At 40.2% G+C, this 22,770-nt stretch overlaps 1 protein-coding gene across 2 annotated transcripts in view; it reads left to right on the top strand.

Annotated features, from left to right (window-relative positions):
* apolpp (apolipophorin) overlaps nt 1-22,770 on the top strand; it is a 42,612-nt gene that overhangs the window by 15,168 nt on the left and 4,674 nt on the right. The window contains exons 18-53 of one of the 2 annotated variants that reach the window (XM_053763029.2): nt 256-492; nt 962-1,135; nt 1,492-1,758; nt 2,036-2,343; nt 2,501-2,630; nt 3,028-3,210; nt 3,469-3,661; nt 3,885-4,110; nt 4,781-4,935; nt 6,836-6,995; nt 7,321-7,548; nt 7,906-8,081; nt 8,651-8,756; nt 9,119-9,275; nt 10,012-10,181; nt 11,145-11,287; nt 11,679-11,936; nt 12,405-12,546; nt 13,160-13,304; nt 13,808-13,999; nt 14,953-15,185; nt 15,571-15,669; nt 15,849-15,902; nt 16,225-16,390; nt 16,809-16,990; nt 17,343-17,542; nt 17,876-18,005; nt 18,586-18,757; nt 19,014-19,132; nt 19,492-19,620; nt 19,788-19,931; nt 20,461-20,629; nt 20,886-21,091; nt 21,468-21,599; nt 21,966-22,070; nt 22,468-22,652. In XM_053763029.2, the coding sequence (XP_053619004.1) occupies nt 256-492; nt 962-1,135; nt 1,492-1,758; nt 2,036-2,343; nt 2,501-2,630; nt 3,028-3,210; nt 3,469-3,661; nt 3,885-4,110; nt 4,781-4,935; nt 6,836-6,995; nt 7,321-7,548; nt 7,906-8,081; nt 8,651-8,756; nt 9,119-9,275; nt 10,012-10,181; nt 11,145-11,287; nt 11,679-11,936; nt 12,405-12,546; nt 13,160-13,304; nt 13,808-13,999; nt 14,953-15,185; nt 15,571-15,669; nt 15,849-15,902; nt 16,225-16,390; nt 16,809-16,990; nt 17,343-17,542; nt 17,876-18,005; nt 18,586-18,757; nt 19,014-19,132; nt 19,492-19,620; nt 19,788-19,931; nt 20,461-20,629; nt 20,886-21,091; nt 21,468-21,599; nt 21,966-22,070; nt 22,468-22,652 (6,175 nt within the window). The remainder of the gene's footprint in view (nt 1-255; nt 493-961; nt 1,136-1,491; nt 1,759-2,035; nt 2,344-2,500; nt 2,631-3,027; nt 3,211-3,468; nt 3,662-3,884; nt 4,111-4,780; nt 4,936-6,835; nt 6,996-7,320; nt 7,549-7,905; nt 8,082-8,650; nt 8,757-9,118; nt 9,276-10,011; nt 10,182-11,144; nt 11,288-11,678; nt 11,937-12,404; nt 12,547-13,159; nt 13,305-13,807; nt 14,000-14,952; nt 15,186-15,570; nt 15,670-15,848; nt 15,903-16,224; nt 16,391-16,808; nt 16,991-17,342; nt 17,543-17,875; nt 18,006-18,585; nt 18,758-19,013; nt 19,133-19,491; nt 19,621-19,787; nt 19,932-20,460; nt 20,630-20,885; nt 21,092-21,467; nt 21,600-21,965; nt 22,071-22,467; nt 22,653-22,770) is intronic. The other variant, XM_053763031.2, reaches the window with a different exon arrangement.

A 22,770-nucleotide genomic window follows, 5' to 3' on the forward strand; every position in this document is an offset into this window, starting at 1 on the left:
ATAGAAGATATTATATTTTTTAACATATTCATTTCTAGATTGCTGATGAAATGTTCGAAACGTTTTCTAGTCGCCTATTCCATTGATGATTCTTAAAACTACAATCAACTTATTATATTAATATTTACTTAAGAACATTTCATAGTTCTGGCGGAACATTCAATGTCCACGTATTTATCCATAATAACCATTAGCACTATGTTTCAAGTGAACTTTCGTTCTTTCTCTGTGAAATTTACCAAATTGTTCTTTCAGTCTTGGAAAACGGCAACGGCATCGACATCCAATTCGGCCTTCCCGTCGACAAGCAGGAGATCCTCACCGCCTCGAACGACCTGGTCTTCATCACGGCCGCCAGGGGCCAGAAGGCCAAAGTGGTTCCGATCAAACTAGACAACGTGAAGCCTTCCTACTCCGGCTGCTTCGACCAGCTGGCTGGGGTCATCGGGCTGACCATGTGCGGGGAACTGGTGCTACCGTTCGCTATCTCTGGTTAGTTGATTGTTTGTAGTAATTTTATTGTTAATAAGTACATACGTAGGTAAATTAAATTTGAAAAAATAACAGTGTAACGGCAAACGTATGTAATTCTTTAAAAAAAATACATAGTTACACATTGTCGATGCAAATAAAACAAGAAGGCTGTCAAATCTCTCTCTTTCTTGAATGTGACGTCGCATATAAGAAATTTAAACTTACAAAAATATGACACGTAATTTTAATTTAGCCTTATATATTTTGTTTTGGATATTAAAGATATTCACGGGCGATGTTACCATATAACATGAAAATCTACTTAAATATGTAAATTGTATCACAGTTACATCATTTTTCAGTTTTGAAAATCTTTCAATTTCATAAAAAAGTACAGAAAACTTTTTCTTTTCTATAGTGTTATTGCTAACACTGTGTCAGATTTTATTCAAGTCGCCTAAAGGCTTAAACTGAACGTCTTCTACAGGAGAACAAAGCCAAGCGTCAATCTCCAAGTTCCTGGCGCGGTACCCGCTCAGCGGCCCGTCCTCCGTCAAGCTGGTCCTGGAGAAGAACGACCTCAGGGGGTACCACCTCAAAGGGGTACTGAGGAACGACCGTCCCGACAGGAGAGGCATTGAATTGCTGTTTGAAGCTGAAGGTATTTAGATAAAGTTTTATTCTCGATATAGTTATCACAGAACCTATAAATTCAAAAAGAGTAATCAAAGGGAGAAAAAAGAAGTTCACAATAATTGGGTCCTTTCAATGTATGTAGATTATACGGGGAAAAAGATTTGTGTACACTTTTCCATGTCATAGTTCGCACTGGATAACATTTCACGCAACCTTTTGTGCTAACATTAGCCTTTTTTTGTAAATTACTTACTAGACATAAGACATTCAAACTCACCAATCTCAATTGGGATGTTTGTCGAATTTGTTACACCGTAATGTTTACAGTTGTTACACCATCCTCGATATGACTTGAAGGTCTAACCCGTCAAAAATTTGCAGGATCTAAAAATCGGCGTACGCAACTCCTCGGCGAAGTCGTCCTCAACGACAACGAGAAATCCCTGAGACTCGAATTAGATTCCCCCATCAAGGTCATACACACTGAAGCAGCTTTCTACAGAAAGCCCACTGATCTGTCCCTTCTTCTGAAGGCTGATTATGATGATAAGAAGTACTACGCTAAAGCTGGATTCAGTATTCATGGTGATGAGAACCGCAGCGTGCTCAAGCCTTACTTGGAATATTTGCTCGGAGGTGGTGACAAGGGTAAGTTTTATTCTATACTGTCGCGTAGATTTCATATCAGCTTCATCCCATCTTATTATTTATTCATTAAATACTTTATTATCACCTTGTGGTGGTGATGTTTTATTATTACATATTTATAGTATTTTATACAGTATGAGTATCCAAATTTTGTCAAACACTTATAACAATCTGCCAATATTTTGGCCTACAAATTTTATCAGCATCTTTTGCAATTCTTTTTGCGGACCCTACATAAAAATAATGTTCAAATATTTTTCATTTTTTAATTCCAAAGGACCAACCAAAGTGACGATAAACGGTGAAATCCAAAAAGTAAAGAACGGACCGAAAACAGTATACGACATTAAAGGTCTTAAACTAAAATCTGAAGGCATGAACGAGGTCATTGACCTGAATGGTCAAGTAGCTGTCACTGATTCACCAGTTAGGGTCGAAGTTGATCTAAATGGTAAACAAGGACAACACAATGTACTTCTGCGTGGAAACTTGGCTTCGGATACATTGTCGGTGGAGTTCCAGAACACGCTGAACAATAACATCAACTTCAAACTGAACGGCCATCACACCCATGCTCAAGGATCTGTAAGTATTTAAGATATTACTATTACATTTTCCATATAGGTAGTTTAATTTCTAATAAATAAACTAAACAAGTATGTAAACTGATGCGATTATAAATATTTTTATCATAACTTAGCTTATTCGTGACATTTTTCATACATTGTTCGGTCTGCCACAGTTCAACACCGACGCGGAGCTGTTATACGGTCCCGACTTCAAGATTCGCGAGAACAGAATCGCTTTCCAGCAGCTCCTGAAGTTCTACCAGAAGAGCTCCGACGACTACAGCCTAGTCACCAAGAACAGCCGTAAGTTTCGAATAAGATATGTGGATTGCTTTAAACAATAAACAAAGCTAAAACTTGATTTTTATATTTTACTACCATGATGCCCGGGGGTTCGCTCCCGTGGAAATTTTGAGATAAAATAGCAATTTAGCAATCTTATATAATGTACCTTTCTAATGGTGAAATATTTTTTGAAATCGGTTCGGTAGTTTGGAGATTACTCGCCTCAAACATACAAACTCTTACCTCTTTATAATAATAGTATAGATATTCCAAATTTCATCAGCCTGTCTCTTCTTTAGTCGCCTCATACGAGATCCACGGGAGGATAAAGAGTAATTCTATTTTAGGGCCACACACTTCAGTCTAATTACCTACATAAATGTAATAAAATTAATAATTAATATAATAATAACAGTCGAAGTTGGTGGCCTAAACTTCGCGGTCCGCGCGGACGCTGACATAGACCCCAAGAAGGTGGACATCGAGCTTCAAGGCAAGTACCAGGACAAAAAGGCGGACTTCAACGTCATCTGCAGGAAGCATATCAAGCACCCACAGGACTATAGCTTCAAACTCAACACCAACTTTGACAAGCAAGGTAATTTTATTTTTTATTTTTTTTCCTTTTTTGGTAGATGGCATGCACCATTTTTGGTATACATATTTTAATATTCATTTTTGCGCTAATTTATAGTGTACTCAAGTTTTATGGCAAATCATTGAAATTGTACTAAAACGCCTCGTAAAAATCTTTTCGCGTTATATACCCGAATAATTAGTTGTTGGCAGATTCAGAGCTACAACGCGTTTTTGATCACAGACAATATATTTTACAAGTCCATTTTCTCCATCCAAGGTTTGGAAGTGTTCTCCAAGAGGGACTGCCTCTCGGACGACAAGTCCAACTTCGAAAACTACGTGCAAATCAAGAATGTGGCCAAGTACGAGTTGTCTGGAGTGGTCCTCCATAGGGACAAGCCCAACGACATTGCCAAGGGAGCTAATGGACACTTCAAGATCTCTGGAAAAGGGAAGAGTGAAGATATCAAGTAAGTACTAACACTTTTACATTTTATAGTTTAGCCCGTTGAAGAAGATGATATCTCGAAGTGTTCCAAAGATAAACTGACAGACAATGCTTAGCATTTAGTTGTACCTATTGTATCAACAAATGTGTTTTTGAATTCAATATTCTTTATTAATGTAAAAGTAAAAAAAAAAGTGAGTTTAGCAAAAGCGGAGTATCTATTACACACATATTTCCTCCAACAGATTCGACGTCGGCGTCACAGCCAAGGGCGATGAATACACATCGCACGCCAAACTCTCGTCCACCGCCGGCGAATTCCTCAACTACCACCTGAAGATCAGTAGCGGCGCCAACGCCAATGGCCAGCTCACCCTGGTCATTAAGGACAACATCTCCGTCAACGGCCAGTACAAGGTCAATGACGCTGATGGCAAAGGCAACGGGATGATCATCTTCGACTTCAAGAAGGTTAGTTGTTATCACCTGTTTTAACATATTTCCATACTTCCTAACGTCTTTTGCATAAAAAATAAAGAAACTATCTGAGCCCATGGTATATAGTTCAGTTGACCCTCAAGATCAGTAATTAGAGAATTTTTCAAACACATATAAAACAGTAACGAATTATGCAAATAATAATATATTTATTTTATTTATAAGACTTTATTGTTCCAAGTAAAAACATACTTATAAACAAATGGCGAACTTAATGCTATAAGCATTCTCTCCCAGCTAACCATTACGAGAAACAGAAATAACAGAAATAGAAATATAGGTAATATTTTGCAATTCTTTTATACATAACTGTCATTCTGAAATGAAAGGTCAAAAATTAACAATCTTACCCAATTGATAAACAAGTTACTTCATTCCTTACAATTTACCGTGTATTGCAAAGAGTACTTATCATGGACACCCTACTGCTGGTTGATTTGTTAATTTCGGTATAACTTCAGATAGATAGATAAAACGTTTATATGTAAAAACAACGACACATTACATCCAGATTCAGTAACGCAAATAAATAGCAATAAAGAGAGCTCACTCAGTTGGAATACAGTTTAGAACAGAACTGTCTTACAGAAGTACCTACATGAAAATAATAACTAATCAAGTTACATACTATTTTTTCCTGCAGTCCCAACGCAAGATCAAGGGAGATGTGGCCTTCGTCGCCAAGGACCCAGTCTTTTCTGCTGAAGTGGATCTCTTCCTCAACTTCGAGAAGGACAACAACAACAAACTCCACTTCAGCACCAACACAAAGAGGACCGACAAATCGTTTGACACTAAGTAAGTTTATTGTCTCCAATCACAAAGATTTCGATTTATATTTTGTCTAAAAATTATACTTACAAACAAAATTAAATTCGAATTACTAAAATTGATTGAAAGGCACATTTAAATGAGTTTACCCCTTCTAAAATTTTTATGAGCCTAATTAATACGAGGGCTGCTATTTATGTATCCGGAATAACAAAATTAAACAAACATATATTATTACATATGGTTTTATTGTTTCTCGAAGTATTCTCCGCGATGATCTATGCACTTCTGCATACGATGAAACCAATTTTCAAAGCACTTTTTCCATTCTGATTGAGGTATGTCCAAAACGTGTGTTTTGAACGCATCAACGGGCTCTTCGCGGCTCGAAAAACGTTGACCACGTAATTTATTTTTAATGTTTGGAAATAAATAAAAATCATTGGGTGCCAGGTCGGGGCTGTACGGCGGATGACCCGTCAATTCAATCTTTTGACCCTCCAAAAAATTATTTGTTTCAGCCGACTTGTGGCAGCTAGCATTGTCGTGATGAAGTATGATTCTGCGTTGTGGGTTGTTCTTTCGTATTTTTTCAAAGACTTCTGGCAAACAAATGGTGGTGTACCATTCAGAATTAACCGTCCTACTATTCTCTAGTGGCACTGTAGCTACATGTCCGTTGATACCAAAAAAACAAGCGACCATTTGCTTTAAAGTGCTTCTCGCACGAACAACTTTTGTTGGATTCGGTTCATCTTGAAAGACCCACACCGTTGACTGCTGTTTAGTTTCAGGGTCATAAGCATAGATCCAGGTTTCGTCACCTGTGTAGATATTATAAACAGCTTTTGACGTGCCACGGTTGTATTTTTTTATCATTTTCTTACACCAGTCGACACGAGCCTGTTTTTGATCTACGCTCAAGTTGTGCGGAATCCAACGCGAACAAATTTTTTTAACAATTAAATGTTCGTGTAATATCGCGTGTATACTCGTCATACTAATGCCCAGAGACGCCTCTATCTCGCGGTATGTAACATGACGATCTTGCATTACTAATTGTCGCACAGCATCAATATTTTGTTGTACCACTACCGATTTAGGACGACCCTCCTTAATTTCATCCGTGAGCATAGACCGTCCACGTTGAAATTCCTTAAACCAATAATACACAGTGGTTTTCGATGGTGCTTCATCTCCAAAAGTTAAAATCAGTTGTTCGATGCACTGTTTTTGAGTTAATCCACGCCGAAAATCATAATAAATTATCGCGCGAAAATGTTCACGAGTTAAATCCATGGCAATGAAGACAAGCTATTTTCAAAATTGGCGCCAATTGAAAAAAACAAATGACAGGGACATGAAAAATATTTATTCTCTAGCCGAAGAGTTCTATTTTCAAATGTTGTAATTACTTTTTAAATATTCTAGAATTATTGGCCAGTTCCGGATACATAAATAGCAGCCCTCGTATTACATGACTTTGTCGTTTGGAGTCTACATAAAAGATTAATAATTCTTAGTCTTTAATGGGACACAATCAATGGCTACATGCAATCCAAGGGTTGTGGAAGAGAAGAAGGCCTTTACCCAGTACTGAGGCATAAATTGTGCGCGATTCCAATGTGGCCCGATCGGACTGCGAACCTATTATTGTTTAACTGTCTGTTATTTTCTGCCTTGAAGTTGAAGAATAATGAACAGTCTATTACAAGAATTTGACAGCCCAGACAACGACCTCAGTGGACTGTAGTAGTCACCACACCCGTCCCGTATAAAACAGTCTGAAGACTGACAGAAACGTCCAGAACCTCAAGACTGACTGAAGTCAGTCTTGAGGTTCTGGACTCTGTCCATCGAACGCGCGATACAAACTTAGCGTGGGCCATTGAGTGTTGTCCATTTATTTATTTATGACTGAACGTAGGAACAAGTTGGTGTACGCCGGCAAGAAGTCAGAGTTGAACCTGCAAACGCACGGCGAGATCGGACTCACCGGCAAGTTGGGCTTCAACTTGGAAGCCGTGCTGCCCACTGAGCGCTGCCTCACCTTCAAGTTCAACCGCGAGCTCAACGAGAAGGACAATGTAAGTTTAGTAATGCTCACTCAGTAAAATAATTACATCATGTTTTTCTTTAATTTTCCATTATTCTATATTCCTACGCATATTAATTTTGGTTGGAAGGATCCTAACACATATTTCGTCCTCCGTTGTTTTATTAGTACCCATGGAATTAGTAGGTACTGTGTAACAACTACCTTCATGTTTGTCCTTGTGTTTTCTCTATAACATAGAACGTAGATTTGATGTAGTCAAAGAGGTGCCAATGGCACGAGACAGCAACTGACTGTAATTTTGCCACAGATATGTCTGAATTTTACAAATAATTAAATTATTATTTTATCAAAAGGTTTACGGTGGAAACGTGGAGCTTCTCATCTCGGACGCCCCGAAGCGCGGCGCCGCCGGCTCCTCCATCCAGTACAGAGGCAAAGTCGTCAACACCAACGTGGAAAAGGATGTCATGAACTACGAGGGACAGATCCAGTTACAGCTCAAGAATGGCAAGAAACTCGTCAACGCCTTCAGCTTGGTCAACAACCCTGTGGGTGACGACAAGTTCAAATATGAGTTCAAGGTTAGCAGGTTTAATGTTAATTTCTTATTATTTTAGAGCTATTTTCTTGCCGATGAAGTTTTTATGACACCTCTCTGTTTTCGGCTTTAGTTTTAAAGCTAGATAAGATACGACGTCAGCCTTCTCTTACAGTTGGCTCGCATAACCCATCATGTTTATTTAGACGTTATAATTTGTAAGGAAATACATGCATTCAACATTGATGATATAAGTGCCAATTTTCTGACAACTAGGGATACTGTGCAAAGTGGAGACGCAAAAGCGAACCCTGGCCTCCCACGCTCAACGGCTTAGGAAGCTAATTATCTAGTTATAAGCTGTTATGAAACAATCAAAATATTTGTAACTTTCTCGTAGACCGAGATCACGGGAGATTTGCTTCCCAAACGCGCGTCACTGGTCGCCAGCAGCACCTACACAGACCCTGAGAAGGGCCTCGCCGAGGACTACAACATGAAGGGCAGTTACGGAGACGACCTCGGCTTTGACATCGTCGGCAACTACCACATCGACCTGCTTGGGGAGGACAAGAAGTGAGTCTTTTCAGTGTTTCGGTTCATTCCGACCCGCATTATATTATTTCCTCGTCTTGCAATTTTCCAAAAGGTTGCCTGGAAGGAATCATTTACAGCGTTAAGGTCGCCTTTTGCACAATTTGAGCCATTATGTTGGTTATGTGGTACATTTTGTATTTGTATATACTATGATACTAATTTCTGCAATAAAGTATTAAAAGAGTGTGGACGATGAGTGTGGTGTGGTGGCTTCTGCCATAGAATAGGTTCATAGATAAAAGAAATATATAATTATATCTTTCCGTGAATTGCTGCCCTGACAATTGATGACCTGAATTGATTCCCAAGAAGGGCTGACGTCAGGCAGCAACCGGCCGTAAAACCACAGCCAAATAATTTATCCCGGATTTAAATGCCAAAATGCGTCGTCTTACGATATGGTTAAAGACTTATCTTCATAAAATAATCTACAAAATGTACTTACAATTTATATTTAACTTAATAATTTACATTTAGTACATTTATTAGTACAATAAGTACAAGTATTATTTTACAATTTGTTCGTAACTCAATAAAAATGTTTGCAGATACCAAGACTACTACGTGGTGACGTTGCGGCTGCCGTTCGAGAAGGCGCACGACATCAAATACGTCAACGATGTTCTGTTCCTCATCAAACAGAGCAATGGCGAGGTTGGCATCGTATTCTTTCTCTTTCACTCTTATTTTTACAAGTCTTTATTTCGTTTCACCTGTCCTGATGTTTATCTGTCTGTAATCAAAGCTTGCATGTTAAATTTCGCCTACTTCCAGTTGAAATTTACCACGTCGCTTCAATTTCCATGATAATGCATTATGATTATGAGCATAAACTCATTATACACCCAGAATCGGCTTCCAACGATGAACTCAATCATTTATATTTTGATATGGATATTTTGGCATCAACAAGATCAACTTATTCATAACTAATTATCCAAAAGTATTCATAACAATATTTCATAAGCAGCTACGAAACTCAACCATTTTTTTTCAACCAGAACCCTTTGTTTCAGTTCAACGTGATTCAGTCCCTGCAAGTGAACGCGGACCTCTACAAGCTGGACGTGAAGGGCTCCGGCAACCCCTCGGCCGGCAACGCCAAGCTCCACGTCCTGATTCCTCGTGTTGACCCCTTCACCATCGACACCAGCTACAAACAAGGAGTTGATGGTAAGGAAACACTGCTTATCAATTTCGTCGTGTTCTATTTTTCTAGCTCAAGCGATGTTCTAGCTTTCTAGTGTGTTTTCTCAGTTCCTTCAAATGTCAAGCATCGGAGCACGAGATCCGCTTTCTTGCCCTTTTCTTTTCCACTTCATAGCTCCAATGAGAGAGAGATTTTTTTTACTCAACTCATTCTTTATCCCGAGGTAGTCAGAGCCAAGAGTCGCTACACAAAGGCCACTTTAGTTTGATAGCGGGCTTAAATGTGAAATCGATATTCTGAAATAGTGATAGGATCAGGTTGCTAACCCATTGAGTCCTCTAAATCCCTAATTGAATCTTCAGTTAATAACCCTTTACCTTGATTGACTTTTACAATCTGCTTTGGGAGAAGTGGCTGGTACATTCTATGCTTTAATGCTTCCAAACCAGTATGGAAGATCAAAAATGATAAAAATTTAACATCAAATATTTTTTCAACACTTTGTCAAGTTTAATTTCCAGTTTACCTACAGAGTTGAAATTTTCCACGTCGCTTCATGTTCCATGACAATGCATTATTATAATAAGGATGTCTTGATAGTACAGCTCGGCTCCAAACGAGGGAACTCCTCAACGGTTTACAGCACGGACATGGGTTTTTTGTCGGGCGTTAAATGCCATAGGATCTCTTTGACGACAATAAAAGATTGTGGTGGCAAAAATGATAGGACAGTTTTTTACAAAAATATCATTTCAACAGGAGACGTAAGGTCCGTAGACCTGGACATTAAGAGTCAGTACGGCAAAGGCAAGAACGCAGAGGTCGTCATCAACGCGAAGACCTCCCCCCAGAAGTTCACCACGGAACTGAAGGCGAGGGCGCCTCAGGCTGAAAAGATCAAGGACTTGGGCTTCGGATTCACCTCCTCCGTAAGTTGGACTCATAGAAATATAGTATTTTTCCCCATAGTATTTTTCCAATGTTTGTCTGTCTGTAATCAATTCTTACATGTTGAAATTTCACACACTTATTCCACTTGTCCTACAAAGTTGAAATTTCCCACATCAGTCGCTTCAGTTTCCATGATCCGTGATACTTAATGTTTATGATAAGCATGACCTGATGGTGCATCCAGAATCAGCTCCCAACGTTCAAATCAGGTCTAGCGTGCTCAGAAACCTAGGCGGGCTAGACCGAAGCCTACGCATTCGATTTACATACAAAAGTACTTCCTTGCAAGTAATACAAGCACCTTTTGACTGGTAACGCGTAGGCATAAAGCATTCTTGAATGCCTCAGACATAATTTTAGTTTCTCGGAAAAAATAAAACCATAGACTATTTTCTTATTTTATGATCCTTCGAGGTTAAATGTCATTTTTCTCTTTACAATGTCTCCAAGGTTTGTGCAGTTCCAATAAATACTTGTTTGAAATTTAATGTGGTGTTAATTTTGGTACAAATTTTACGTTCTGGTACTATTCTTATCCCGTAGTCATAAGACTACGGGATAAGAATAGTCTTGCTAACTATTTAACAATATGCAACAAAGAGGATCGATGTCAGGTAGCCGGCCGGTCATAAAATCGCAGCCAAATCTCCAATTTTAAGGCCAAGCGGCCTTGTTGATAAAGTACCTGATATATACAGCCTATGTAACATATCGAACAGATAGCGCTAAAAATTTGTATTCCACAAATGTTGGATAGAGCTAGTAGCCAATCACATCAGGCAGATATCTAGCAGGTTAGCCTGTCTGTGAGATAACGATAAGTGAAAGTGGTGAAACAGGGCACTAAATGTTTTACTTTTAACGGGGCTATGGGGCGTCACAACCGAGATACTTTACAATTATGCGATTAATAATTACTTCTCACTCTCTCACCTTTGCAGTCACTGAACGCAGACACGTTCGCAGTGGACGTGGCAGGCAACGTCAACGACAAGTCATACGCCCTGCACTCCGTGGTGGGACTCTCCAAGGCTAACCCTGTGCTTGACATCACCCTGAAGAACCCTGACGGCAACACCGAGAAGTAAGACCAATTTGAAATATTTTCTTTTGAATACTAGCAAGATATGGTGACATTTCGAAATCTTTCAGATTCAATAAACTAATATTTTTTACTTCTGTTTAATGCTCCTTACATGGAAAGTTCATTCTTGCTCGTCGATTGAATAATATTTGACTAAATCCAAGGCACGGACCCTATGATATGATCTAATGACCTCCATGGTCGTCTCCACGCCTACCCTAGTGGTCCTTATCCTAGCCTCGATTCCCAGGGCAGGCAAATATTTACCTGTGATCACTAATATTTTCCTGATGCAGTACCGCACGCGTCTGTCCATCGGACCTGCGATACAAGCTTAATATGAGCCGTTGAGTTTTGTCCACTTATTTATAATCTACTTCATCCTCCACAGACTGCACCTGAAAGGCACCACCATCAGCTCCTCCCAAGGGAAAGTCGAGCTGAAACTCGAAAACGTCCAGGGCCTGACCCTCGACGCCACAGCCGAAGGGACCGTCCAGCAAGACAATATCAACTTCAAGTTCGTCGGCAACTCAGACAAACTCGGGCTGAAGAACTACCAAGTGGACATCTCTAGCAAGGACGCCGGGAACGGAAAACGACTGGAGTTCCACGCGACCAATGATAACAAGAATGTGCTCAGTGGAAGGTGAGCTTTCGGTTTTATTATTTCTGGGTATTGTTGAAAAAATTCTGTGTGGCGTGTGGTTCCACCCTAGAATAGAACCAGTCCTTAGCCTTCAGTGGATGGGTACGAGGCGACTAAGGGATACGGTCTAGGCAACTGATAGGCAACAATAGCATTCCCAAGGAGGGTTGACGTCAGACATGCGGCAGATTGTGAATCACGACCGAATCTTCAAAATTTCGAGGGATGAGATGAGATTGTAGCAAAATTATCTTTTATCATCATAATACTAACTTTACCAAAGCTTTCAAAAATATATAAAAATTGATTATTTTGTAAATTATATAAATTAAATGTAAACTTAAAACTTAGTCGCTCACTACGACAAAAGAAAAAACAGTCTGTAATTATTCGTTTAAAGCGCGAAAGTCTAAATACTCGTCCAAACTGTAGTAGATCAGTGTAATAGCACCTCCCATATCGTCGCAGCACGTCCCTGATCAGCAAGAAGGACGAGAAGCAGACGATCTACGAGGGCTCCGGCTCCTTCAAGGTCAAGGACGAGCAGAAGTCCGCCAACTTCAAGTATATCAGGACTCTGCTTACTGAGGGCAACGAACAGGGCGTCGAGGTAACTGTAGCCTATTCATCTTGGACTGACAAACAAACCTTGAACAAGAAATCATTGTCTCGTTATTCCTTTGTTAATTTTGTTGTTATTTTCCATTTTTAGTTGTCGTAACTTAATTTTTTTGGCTTGTGTCAGTCCATGTTGAATAGACTCTGTGAAGACGCGACAATATGTCAGTCTTTTCTTCTTGTATTTGATGTTATACGATCTGTTGACTAAGTATTTTCTTTTTTCATTTTAATCTGAATATTTACTCGAAATTACTTCTTTGTCTTTAACCTCGTGTATAATTAATTAATACTACTTTCGGACCTTAAATAATTCTACCTACCTTAGATCTCATTCCATAATTATTCAACGGAACTTGTAAAACTTAATCGATGATTCAAAAGTGAACACTAATTGGCACAAAATTTTTAATGTGATCTGATCTGATCTGAGCTAGACTTTCACATTCATGAAAGTTAAAAATATTAAAATGTGTTAATTTTTAAAAACTATTAATATCAGTGCCGACTGATTTCCAAGTCATCTGGTTTTGAACCGTTTGATTAAATTTATTCCACGTGCTATTCTCGACCATTACAATAAGACTTGTTCTCATTATCCTTAGACATTCCTGAACCTGGCTATCGGCGACCGCAGCTACGTGGCCGAGTCCAAGGTGACAAACCTCGAGTTCAAGAACTCCTACCTCTACTGCGAGGAGAAGAAACAATGCGCTCACGTTGACATCAACTCCAAACTTAACGTGCCCAGTAAGTGTCGAATGAATATCATCAGGGAACGTTTGACAATCAAGGATGCCGAAAACCAAGCGAAGTGGAGAAAATTTGTAGTTAAGCGGATCTTGATCTCCGACGTCTATGGCTGCAGAAGCATCTGGGCAAGTTGTTTCTTGAGCCATAGAGGTCGTTCGTTGCTTTTTCAGCCAACGCTCACTTGAGAAAGATGGTGGGAAATATCTTCATGGTATAGTCCTGGATCACCAATTTCGAGTTTATGATCTTATATCTATACTGCTTGAATAAAAACTAGTGCACTCACGTCAAAATAATCTCCAAACTTTATGTGCATATCATGTAACTAGAAAATTAATAGCTACCTACCTACCTGTTCTGAATCTTTATCTTTAAATGGATTCCGGTTGAATAATCAGTCACAATTGAAATGAACTGAAAAGATCATCTACTTTCTGAATGATTGTATGAATCTCATTATCATCGCATCTTCAGCTTGTAACGCCTCCTTCCATTCACAGAACAAGGCACCTTCCAACACCTGGTCAACGTGAACGTAGACCTGCGCAAGCTGGGAGTGACTCCGGAATTCGGGCTGGAGATCACGAACGAGGTCGCGGACAAGAAGCTGCCGCAGTACACGCTGGACCTGCACGTCAACAACAAAGAGAAGAAGTACCATCTCCATGTTTACAGCCAGCCTGATTACGGCAGTAAGTCTTCGTCTTGTTTTTGATTTTTTAATTTTAAAACTATTGCTTACACGGCACCCTATTTCTTACCTTGGGACATCAGGTATACTTATTTCAAATTTTATCAAAATCAGATCGGCTGAGTAGCCATGAAAGCGTTATCCAACTAGCGACTTAGCCGTCAAAGTGTGATAGACTCTAGCATTTATAGCATTAGTATGGATTGTAGTTCCAACCTTATATGGTGTCATTTTGGCAACTTTATTGACGATTCAACCAAATATAACCTAAATAACGAATTATATCCGTATGGATTCTCTTTTTTTTTTAAAGTACGTAAAACTTAATCACTACATTCTACGAAATAAAAAGGCGTTCTGCTACTTCTACATCTTCTGCAGGCCATTTATAGAGCGTATGTGACCCACAACTACGATTGTTCACTTCCTTCAAGTTTTTTTTATATCATATAGTTGTCTAGGAGAAACCGCTTATAACGATCTAATGTATTTAAGTTATATAATATTTTTTGTAAATCTATATATATATATATAAAACTGACTGACTGATTGACAGACAACGTACAGCCGAAATTACTGGGCGTAGGAAGGTGAAATTTGGTGTGTAGGTTCCTTGGGGAGCGTAGGTGAGCACTAAGAGAGGATTTTTGGCAATTCCACCCCGATGGGGGTGAAAAAATTTTATATAAAAGTTCTATACCGTTGAAGTTATTGATTTGAAATTTTAATAAATAACGTGTTTCGAATTTTTCGGAAAATTAACCTTCAAAAGATTGTATGGGACTTAATACAATATTCTAGATAAAAAGCTGAAAATTGGTAAACATACTCTTCAATATTTTTCTTAAGGAATCGTCGAGATTTTACTATGATATTCAAGCGGGCGAAGCCGCGGGCAAAAGCTAGTTTATATCTAAAACAATGTGCATTGCATTTCCCGTGGTCCCCCCGCAGAGTTCCCAGCGGGCGTGACGCTGGCGCTGCCGACGCGCACGCTGGCGGCGGAGGCGCTGCTGTCGTTCCCCGCGCAGCGCGCGCTGCCGCTGCGCGCCGAGCTCTCCGTGCACGCCGACAAGAGGAAGCCGCAGCACAAGACCGGCGCCCGGCTCTTCATCGACGTCACCGGGGACCAAGCGGGGCACTCTGCTGTAGCTCTGGTTGGATTCAGCCATCCTAAACTCGGCAAAGTAAGGATTGTTTTCGTCTTCATGAAGTCATATTCTTCATGGCTTAGGGACGTCGTGGCCATTTTTTGGTGTCGAAAAGTATTTTAAACTTATTTATTTTTCTTCTAGGTTGGACATTTTATTTAGTCATGCAAACTCACGCATGAATTAGAGATCGCCAATTTGAAAAAAATACATTTTTCTACTACTAATTTAATACATTGTATTGCCTGAATACTACAAACAATAAAATAGAACGATTGATCTTACAATTTTGTAAGAAAGAAAGACCAAAATGTAAAAAACTAAATGGCATTGTTGTAAGTGTCTCGTATTGTAACACTTACTTTAAAGAGCATACCAACTAATAACAACAATAATAAGTTTCCCTTTTGTATCCCAACAGGAAGCACAGATCGTGGTGAAAGGCAAGCTGCAAACGCCCAAAGAGAAGACGTTCAAGATTGAAGCTTCCTCCGCCCTGAAGCTGCCCAGCCTCGGAGCCGTAAGTTTATTCTATTGTCATTTGTACATGTAGGTCGATATTGTTGTCAATAATTTTATCATTTTTTACAAAAACACTAGAAATATGTTAAATACATACTTTTAACAAACGTAAATCTTTATTTTAGGTCGCAAAGAGTTTTATACCAAATTTGCATCAATTTTGTTCTTATTTCGCAGGATCGTGAATCAAATATCTTGCTAGAACTTAGCCCGACCGACTTCAAATTCGAGGTAAGTGTAGTGGGACCCTGGGCTCCGACGCTCAATGACGACGGAAGAAATCTGAATAACACTAAGATGAGAGAGAGAGAGTTAATATAGTAACTAATTATGTACATAGTAAGTACACTAGAAATTTAGATAATAAGTAAAAATTTACATCGTCCGACTCGAAGGACCAAAATAGTTTAATTGAACACGTAATTTTTATAGAAAAATGACCCCTTTTGCCCGGTACGATTATGTTTACTGGCGGAAAGGCTTATGGCCCACCTATTAGCTTTTGAAGGAAATAATAAAATGAAAGACAAATAATGTCGCACCCATGCTGCAGCTGGACACGCCGCTGACGAAGCTGCTGGAGCTGTCGGGCTCGGCGTCGCTGGCGGAGCAGCCGCAGCGCGCGGAGCTCAGCTTCAGTCTGCTGGCGGGCAAGCCCGTCAGCGTGCGCGCGCTCATCCGGGACTTCACGTATTACGAGTTCACTACAGGTTATAGTGGTGATTATTCCCACCTTCTCATTTGCTTGCTTCTCGTCTTTGCTCTTGTGCTCGCATAAAATTTGTTTGTAGATGAGTCTTAACAGACCTTTGCAATGATCTTGGAGATATTTTGCAAACTGAGACAAGAGTTCAGGATAACGGGCTATAAGTTTTTATGGCAATCGCTAACTAATATTTAGATACATTTCTTTTTATGCGAGCACCTAAATACGCGCTGCTACGCGATAGTTTCAATTACTTTACAATATTGTGTCGTGTTCATGTAATTTCCAAAGTTTAACTGACGTCACCCTTATAAATAATACTATCTTTTTAGAACTATCTTCCTTACCAATCATGTTGCTATTCACACCCATTCCTCTTTACTCCACAACCGGGCACATTTCTGACTTTTGACTTCTATCTCCATCCGCAGAAGAAGCCGACCGCAAGCTCATGATCGTCAGCCATCTTGATCCCGAGAAGAGAGTTGACGTCAGCGCTGACATCGTCCTCGGAGGAGAGAAGAAGAACATTGCACATGGAGCACTCTTCCTCCAGGACAACCTGGTCAAGACCGACTATGGATTCTCCAAGGATAACTTCCAGTACTTCTCTGTAAGTTTAGAAATAATTGCTCGTGTTGTAATTGTGTAAATATTTGTTTAGTAATTAGCTATGGACAGATAAGATCAATATTCCTTAAAGGAAGACCATTTTTGAGGCAAATCTAATGATTAGTTAATTAGTGAGAATTAAGTGTTAATTTTAAAGGAACTTACGAGTCAACATCATGTTACCTTTAAATTTCGTATGAAGATGATGATTAGGAATACTTTGCAATAAAGAATTTCCACTGATATGTTTTCACGTTTATATGTGTGCTGTTCTTGTCAAATATAATAAGACATTCTATGTAAACCACACGAAATATATTTAGGAAGATCTTTACGTGAAATTTTCTTTTCAGACTGCTCTCAAGAATGACCTGCTGACCCTGGAGAACCGCGTGAAGCAGCTGGGCCAGAAGGCCAACAACGACTTCAAGGACGCGCTGAAGAAGGTTGAGCCCAAACTCAAGGAGCTCGAGAAGGCCTACCAGGAGGACTTCTCCAAGATATATCATGAACTGGACCAGGACAAGGAGTTGGCTGAAATCCTGCATATCTTGTAAGTAGACACTTACAGCAATGTCTCCACCTTCACTATCATTATATTATCATATCGATGTAGACTTTCAGCGCGAAATATCTTTAAGATTCACAACTTTTTATTCGAGTAACAACTTTTAATGGTGTTTATGGTTTTCCCTTTAATAAAATTGCTGGTATTAAAAATATAGGAATGATTTATAGGGGGTTTGATTCTAGGTCATATTATTCGTTCACAAATTCGTTAATACTGCATGAAGCTCTACTTATATCAGCTCTACCTTAGGCTACGTATAAAATCTTTGAATTCTAATTAATGTCATGACTCACCAACAATTGCTTTCTCCATCAGCGCCGTGGTCGCGGAGAAGTTTGTGAACATAATCGAGGAAGTGGTGAAGACGACGAAACCGGTCGTAGACCAAGTAACCAAGACCATCAGCGAAGCCTGCAAACAAATCTGCGATTTGTATGAGAAACAGGTATGTTATAATTTTATAGTACTTGATTCATTATTTAAAAAAATGCATCGGTGGAGATTGTTGCGTCGCTTCTTTCATCTGATCTGGAAGTCTTAAGCGATTTAGTTTTATTATGAAACATTTTTGCGTCTATGTATTATTCATACTAAGATGAATACAGATTTTAGAGAAAAAAAATAAAAAAATGTAAATTAAAATTATTTATTCAACATAGGATACTGACTTATTGGCGATATTTTTTTGAAATTTACTGAATGTACTGTCGACTTCCAAAGCGACTAAAGCGATTAAAGAAAGCAGATGCGGCGCAACAAAATGCCCCGTAGCCTTTATTCGAAAAATCAATTTAACATGACATGAAACTGAGTAAATGACGGCCTCGGTGGCGCAGTGACAAAGTGCTTGCATCTGAACTGAGAGGTCGGGACCTCTCAGTTCAGATGCAAGCACAGCACAGGTTCGAACCCCGGTCGGGTCATGATGGAAAATGATCTTTTTCTTAATGGCTCGAACTTACTTTGGGGCTAGCTCAATCTGTGTGATTTGTAACAACAATGTATGTATGTATAAATGATTCCAGATCGAGCCCGAGCTGCTGAAGCTGTACGAGACGGTGGGCGCGCTGCTGAAGGAGTACCTCGAGGGGACGCTGGACCTCGCAGCGCACGCGGCCGCACTCGTCGCAGACTTCTTCGAGAAGCACAAGGCGGAGCTGGAGGAACTGACCAATACCATTGCTGAGATCTTCAAAGGTACGATAACTGGATTTGTTTGGTCCTAGTCTTGATCCTTGACAAATCATAGATTTGTCCCCAGTAATATTTCTAGTGTATTTCGTTTCTCATATTCACATGGTTTCCTTTTGGGGCTGTGACGCGGGTCAGAACGCGGCCCAGGATCAACGTGAAAAATAACCATTCAATTTTAAACCGGTTTGCCCTCAACTATCCTTGGGATGAAAGATAATGTTATTAACATTTTACTAAGAACAATGTCATGTTGTTGCAGACCTGACCCGCTTGCTCGTGGCTCAGCTGAAGGAGATCCGCCTGAAGGCTGGAGAACTGTTCAAGGAACTGTTGGAGTCCATCAAGAACAGCCCAATAGTCGCTATGCTGCAAGAGAAAGTAAGTCATTCATTTTGTCAAAGTTCAATGTTCTTTTCTTTTTTTTTATGGCTATGAAGTGGTTACTATACGGTACCTTAAGAAGATCCATTGTGAACGTAGCTTTTGATGCCTTCAAAATTTAATTCAGTTTTTAATCTTTTCCAGTCCGATTCTTCTACAAAAACATGATTTGTTTTTTGATATCTTACCAACATTATACTTTGCAACACACACAAAATGTGCATAAGTAATATCTTATGAAAATGTTTGTTGTGATGACTCTGTGGGAATTCATGAATTTATAGTTGGATGGTTTCGTCATGATTCCTAAATAATTTCAGTGCATTCGTGACACTATATTATGATTTCCGTTCCAGTACCAAGAGCTGGCGGTGCCCGACCAGGTCCTGAACATCCTGCTGGAGCTCCACAACATGGCGCGCGCGCTGCTGCCCTCGGAGGAGGCCAGGAACTTCGCTGATGCTCTATTCTCTTACGTCAATAAGGTAATAGCTGACGCCCCGAAGCCAAAAGGTTCAGCGTCAAATTTTGACGATTGGGCTGTGACTTTACGACAAGCCTGTCGTCAACTTTGGGAATACTGTTGTAGAACAATATAACATGAAATTAAACTAACATGACATAATAATCAATGAATGTCTGATCTTTCCAGAAACTCCGCAACGAGAAGGTCGACGACGCGGCGGAACTCCGCATAGTGTACGAGAAGCTGGTGGTAGCTGTGACGTCATTGCTGCAGGTCCTCCGCCAGCAGCTCAGCCAGCTTGGAGTACCCAGCTTCATCGCGCTCGACTCTGTGAGTGTCATGTCTGCGTCATTTCAGGGGTTGTAGTAGGTGTGACGTCACTGCCGCAGCTTCAGATTGACAGGGACATTTCGATCGCTAACGGGCGTCTTACCGACTGTACCACAACCGCTTCAACCCACACTCAGAGGTGGGTCATGATCCATCGGAGAGCAAATCGTTTTCGGAAAGTTTGAAACCTGATGTCAATCACTGTTATGCGATATCTTTTGTAAAAGTGATAAACTTGTTTCTTATAGGCTTGATAAAGCTTTATGGACTAACATTGTAACATATTTTGAGGATGTGTGTCACATACACGGGTCACATACACACATACATCTTCACAATATGTAGATGTTCTCACACTCTTACTCTCACAAACTTTCGCATTTTCATTATTAATAGAATTTATCAACGCATAAACTACTATCATTTCGAAACGATCGCTGCTGAGAAGAAATGCCGAAACTTATAACAGTGTTGGTCCCTATCATCAGAAGGGCTTTGTAGTCATCCTAACCAAATCATATTCCCACAGCTTCCGTTCATCTCCGGTCCGGGCCAGACATCGTATCCGGGACTTCGCGGCGCGGTGTCCTTCAGTCTGCTGAACCAACTGGCGTCGGCCGACTTCGTCAACCCCCTCGACCTCCTCCAAGCGTACAGGCTGAGGAGCTTCGACCCGTTGGATGAGGTGCCGAGGAAACGTGAGTAGTAGATTTTTTACAAAAATATTATTTTTGTTACAAGTTTTTATTGTCGTCGAGGAGTTTCTTCACCTGGAGTCAATCATGGTCCACTTGAGAGATATAAAGATAACAATTCAATGTTTTGATTTAACCTTAAGATCAAAAATATCTAAGTATCATACTCAGGTCGTCGCTGCGCATACATGGACGATCGGTTCATTTTTGCCATTCTCTATCTTGAATAATTTGAGTAATATCCATACATGTGTTGCAGTCCGCGCGGTGGTGGTGAACGGCCAACACATATTCACGTTCGACGGCCGCCACCTGACGTTCCCCGGACAATGCCGCTACGTCCTGGCGCACGACGGCGCGGACAGGAACTTCACGCTGGTGCTGCAGCTGCAGGCCGGGCTGCCGCGGGCGCTCGCGCTCCAGGACAAGGGCGGCGTCACCATCGAGCTCAAGGATAACGGACAGGCGAGTGACGGCAGACTCATCGAGCTCTTTTAGCAATCTGGGGCCTCCTTCAAATCCAAATCTCCTTCCTCCCTCGTACAGTCTATACCTCTCTTAAACCCCCTCTTCTTCTATATTTTAGTTAAATATTCGACCTCTCTTCAGTATCAGCCCAAACGATGCGACAACATCAATACTTACTTCGCTGGCTGAAGATCTTAGCATCCGATACTAGAATTTGACTGCACCACTTCTAGCCAGTCGACTTTTTGTCATCCAGATCTCTCAATACTTCATCACTTGCGGAGAATACCATCGTGGCCAACCCTGCGCTCTTTAAACTGTGCGATCCACGATTTACATTATAAATTTAATTTTAAAACACTTTGATACGCAGGTGGCAGTGAATGGACAAGTGCACGGCTTCCCGGTGTTGGAGAAGGACGCGTTCGCGTTCCGGAAACCGGACGGATACATCGGACTCGGGTCCCTGTACGGTATCATGGTGTACTGCTCTAGCAAACTTGAGGTAATTCACACTTCATTACAAAACTCTTTTGATAGCTTTATTTAGTTCGGTGTTCCTCAAGGGACAGTTTTGGAACCACTTCTGTTCATTAATAAATAAAAACATTTTAAAACAAAGTATCTACGAATCACATAAAGTTTATTTCTTACAAATCAACATAATTTCTGTGGTAAAAGGTAGCGTGCCTCAAGGATCGATTTTGAGATAGCTAGTTTTTATTATTAAAATCAATCCAATGAATAAAATTTGTAATAATAGAAATGTATTAAATTTGTTTCTTATTATCGCTAAAATTCTAAAACACTTGGGTTTTACTTCAATACTTTGGTGCTATTATTTGTATATTTATCTAACGCTTGTATTCAGGTATGCTACATCGAAGTGTCCGGCTTCTATCTCGGCAAACTGCGCGGTCTACTCGGGGACGGCAACAACGAACCCTACGACGACTTCAGGCTGCCCAACGGAAAAGTGAGTCCGAACATACAAATTATTCTTCTATACTTTCATATACAAAACAACTTGGGATTATCCATGTTAACTTTATTGCATAAAGAACGATATTATCAAGTAAATAAAAACTAAATCAAAAATTTAGATTTTATTTACTAGACTACTAGAAACCTCCTCCATAGGTTTCTGTTATCTACTAGAAAAGTATTGACATTATCCAAATATAGCTAAGAACAATCTCGATAAAATTTCCTATCAAATGAATAAAATTAGATCAAAATCTGTTCAGCTGTTCGTACGATGCCACTGACAGACAGATCCCTTTCTTCTGTCGTCGGGGGTTAAGACTGATATTACTACCTATTTCACATGGTTAAGTTTCACTTAAAACATGTTTCCGTTATTCCTCGTCCAGATCAGCAACTCTGAGGCGGAGTTCGGCAACGCGTACCGCCTGTCCAGCAGCTGCGCGCCGGCGGCCGCGCCCGCGCACCGCCGCCACCAGCTGCAGCAGGCGCTGCCCGCGGCCTGCGACCGCGTGTTCGGCTCCGCCTCGCCGCTGAGGCCGCTCGCTTTGTTCCTCGATGTCGCGCCCTTCAGGTTCATATCCATAGTTTTACAATTCGCATTTCTAGATGACTTTGTTGTGGTATTCTATGGATTACTTCCTTTGTTTACCCTCGATCTTTGCACTTACGCCTTGTATGCATTTTTCTAT

This window comes from Plodia interpunctella, chromosome 23 (genome assembly GCF_027563975.2).
Source record: "Plodia interpunctella isolate USDA-ARS_2022_Savannah chromosome 23, ilPloInte3.2, whole genome shotgun sequence".
In the NCBI taxonomy this organism is placed as follows: Eukaryota; Metazoa; Arthropoda; class Insecta; order Lepidoptera; family Pyralidae; genus Plodia; species Plodia interpunctella.